General features: G+C 36.3%; 1 protein-coding gene across 1 annotated transcript; it reads right to left on the minus strand.

Moving 5' to 3' along the window:
- Positions 1-1,367: 1,367 nt before the first annotated feature.
- Positions 1,368-2,390, minus strand: LOC121999440 (zinc finger protein 36-like). Its single transcript, XM_042554123.1, has one exon. It carries the CDS (start codon positions 2,388-2,390, stop codon positions 1,368-1,370), a length of 1,023 nt encoding a protein of 340 aa, XP_042410057.1.
- Between the last annotated feature and the right edge of the window lie 1,687 nt (positions 2,391-4,077).

Below are 4,077 nucleotides of genomic sequence, written 5' to 3' on the forward strand. Positions count from 1 at the left end.
TTATAATCCTTGTGAGATATAGATATTAATTTTTCATAATCTAAGGGATCATGCATTTCTAACTAGATATTTTAAATTTTAATCATTTACCTAGGATGTCATTAGATAATCAATATCATTATCCTTAATTATAAGAAATTAAAATAGTACATAATAATAATCATGGCATATATCTTATACATATTTCTTAAAATAAATTCTAAGAATATCAAGATTTATAGTGTAAACATTTGTCTAGCAGAGTAATCTTTGAGACATATTTTATAATGCTACTTAAGGAAGACAATTTCAATCATTTTAATAAAAATATCAAATACTTATTTTATAAAAATTTAAGTGTTTTTTTTTTTTTGTACATCATCCAAATTTAAGAAAATTATAGTGTTTTGTTCCCTTTTTAGCCATGTTTTTCCCTTTTTATAATTATTCTTTAATATATATATATATATATATAGAGAGGAGTGATCTCCTGCGCGCTCGCACAGTACACGACTGTGTGCGCGCGTAGGAGCACGTAATGTGCGAGCGCGCAGGAGATCACTAGGTTTTTTTTTTATTTTTCTAATATTTTAAATTAAAAAAATCAATTAAAAAAATTAACATTTCCTTATATAAATTTCTAATACATTAATATATCTCCTCAACATATTACAATACTAAATAAATACTTAAATTTATTTTATTTTAAATTTTTTTTAAACCAAACACTATAACCTAATTGGGAAGTCTGAACCCTAGAGGTAAAATCTAAAAAAAAATAGTTTAAAAGTTATAACCCAAATCCTGAACCCTAGAAATAAAATTTTTAAAAAATATTTTAATTATTTTTTTTAATTCAAAAATTTAAAAAAAAATTAAAAAAATAAAACGAGTGATATCCTCTGTGCGCGTACAGTCACGCACTGTGCACAGGCGCGCAGAATATCAAAATCTTTTATTATATATATATATATATATATTAAAATCTAACTTACATAGAGTAATTAATTATTGACTATTTTTTTCTTGACTAAAAATAGAATAAAACGAAGATTGCATTAGAATAATAATAAAAATAGTTAAAATACTTTCCCTTTTTATTTTTTCCGTTAAGTTAATGATTGTTGATTGTGGATCGCCAAGACTAATCCTGCTCCTTGAAATCCGATCCAACGGTATCAACGCGCAACAACCGAGAGAACTAAACTTTCCAAAATAACTAATTTATTAAATTTAATCATGTTAATAACTTGGCTAAGAAATATATTTATATTCAAAAAAATATATTTATATTCATGTTTACAAAAATACGCCTCAATAAAAAGAAGAAATATTTAAACACGAATATAAACACCCTGTTGCGGCGGAAGAGAGCCTTAATTAATGTCTTAAAAGAAGAAATTAAAGAAGCGAGTAGGTTCGGACGTGGCTGCTGTCGCCGGCTGAGAGATGGCCGCTTTCTCTTCAGTAGCCCAATCTGCTTCCGGAGTCAGCGGCTGGTTGAGGTCGATTCCCAGGCCCTTCGAGGTCGAGCACTCCGTCAGCGAAGACGACGGGGCTGCTGCCACCGGTCGGCTCTGGGCTGTGGCTTGTCGTCTATTGCCCTCGTAGTGGGCTCTCATGTGCCCGCCTAGCGCTTGCCCCGTCGGGAACGACTTGGGGCACAAAGAGCAAGTGTGAGGCTTGCTCTGATCTGTCGGTCCGGTGGCGACCCACGCGGCGGATGCGGCGGCGCTGATTTCGGCAGGGCGCTTCCGGTGTTTGGTTTTGTGGCCTCCCAAGGCCTGGTACGAAGAGAATGCTTTGCCGCACACGGAGCATACATACTGCAACTGGTTCTGCTGTGTCGGCGCCATATATACAAAAGGAGTCGGCCGTTGGATCGGCGGTTGCGGCGGAGGCAGAGGAGGTCGATAACATCGAATCGGCATCGGGCACAAAACCAGAGACATCGCTCGATCTGGTGGAGGAGGTAGTGGAAGAGGAGATAAGGTTCCCTCAACCGCAGGTGGTAGCGGAAGCGGTTGGTTTTGTTGCGGCGGAAGAGGAGATAAGTCTCTCTCCGCCGGAGGAGGTTGCGGAAGCGGCTGGTCCTGCTGCGACAGCGACGGAGGTGAAATCGGAGGCACCTCTTGCTGCTGTTTCGGTAGAGACGACGATGGCAACGGAAGCGACTGGCTCTGCTCCTCCTCATCCGGCCGCAAAAACGAGGACCTCGCTTCCTCCGCCGGAGTCATCTCCTCGTCGTGAATGACCGGAGCCCTTGATAAGGCCAGGAGCGCAAGGATGCACTCCTTCTCGTCTTCGGTGAGCCCAGAACCCGACGGAGGCGAGGAGCGGGGACGCTCCGCTCGCCTTCGCTTAGGCACCCTCAAGTCCTGCGATGGAAAATGGTAATCGCCGGTCGCCATTAATACTCTGCTTTTCCTCGAAGCCTCTGTAATTCTACTGTGGAACAGGAGAAGAGGCAGTAGATTAGAGGAGCGAGTGTTGATTAAGGACACTTTAGCTTGTATTATTTATAGCGAGAAGTAGAGAATTAGTAGGAAAGCGAAACAGATACAATTTAGCAACTGCCAGCGAATTAGTCGACTGAGTCTTGTTGTTAAGGAGCCAAATTTTTAACGAACCAATCAGATCAAATCAATTAATTTATTATTATTTTCCTTAAACAGTGCTCAATTTACTGTATTGTTTTTTCCCTTGTCAATTAACTCCAAATTTAATTTATTAAATATGCATAAAATGTTTGTTAAAGTCTACCGTGTTGAATTTCAGTAACAATAAATTATTTACGGTAGTGTATATTATTTTTAGTGATGTAGATCGGTTGAACTACTTGTGATTGGGCCGGGCTCGGTCTAACTTGACTCAACCAATCCGTAAAATAAGCTGGTTCTGCTTAAAGTGTCGACGTGCACTTCCCGTCGCCGTCAGACGTGGCAGAGTGTAAAGCTGGGAACGAACGGAGTGGATCCATTGTCGTTCCGGGTAACCATGACACAACGTGATTATGATGGAACATATGAGCAGCCAATTTAATTATCAAAGATTTAGTGTTAAGATATTTTACGTACATGTTGCGGATATAAATGTTTTTTTTATTGAAGAAAGTTTTATTTAATAGGGGTGTGTATTTATTTTATTATTTTATGTTAATTAATAAATATAAATATTTATTTTGATTATTATACATATTTATAGTTTAAAATATTCATAGGTATTTTACTTGTTTAACTCTCTAAATAAAATATGTAATGATTTACTATTAGTATTTAGTATTTTGTGTTTGCAAATATGATATATAGATTTCTTTTAGAATCATAAAGTTGATCGATTTGCTATTGCAATTTAGCATAAAATATTTTGTAAATATGATCTGATCTCTTTGGAGATTACCAGGACTAGTAGAAAATTAATATGTATTAATCACATTTCATTTAATTTTCATCTATACATCCATCCATATCTTGATCTATGTCATTAATAACATTAGTATTGTGATTAATGTTGGAACTTGTTACAATCATATACAGTAGTTATGACCTCTTTAGTCCTATATCAATGAAATTAATGGACCAGATTATTTACTATTTTATATCCATTAAGTATTATATCATCTAAAGTTATATGTGTTGTCTATAATCACATATATCTCAAGTGGAAGATTATTGGATTTAATATCCCTTAAGGCGGGCTCACATGTAATTTAAGACTTCTCATATCAAAACCCGCTAAATGATCTAACTTAAAGGTTATCGGGTATCGGGTTATTAGATGTGAGCCTCATATATGTAGAATCCATTATCCAAATCCATTATCATCTATGGGTTGATAATTGATGTCTACTATATATAGGGTTGGTCTCCAAGGATTTAGGGATTATCTTGACTTAGTTTCTTATTCCCTATTAACAAAAAACTTTTCGGTGCCATCACCCATAAGCCCCTTGTAAGATCTTTCCCGTTTGCTTTCACTTGTTCATTTTCTTCAGGATCTTTCAGGCGATACTACAACAATGACACTTCCACTATATCTCAGGTTCTATGTCATTGCTTTACCCTTTTTTGTTCTTGTAATGTCATAATTCATAGAAAC

This window comes from Zingiber officinale, chromosome 7A (genome assembly GCF_018446385.1).
Source record: "Zingiber officinale cultivar Zhangliang chromosome 7A, Zo_v1.1, whole genome shotgun sequence".
NCBI lineage: Eukaryota > Viridiplantae > Streptophyta > Magnoliopsida > Zingiberales > Zingiberaceae > Zingiber > Zingiber officinale.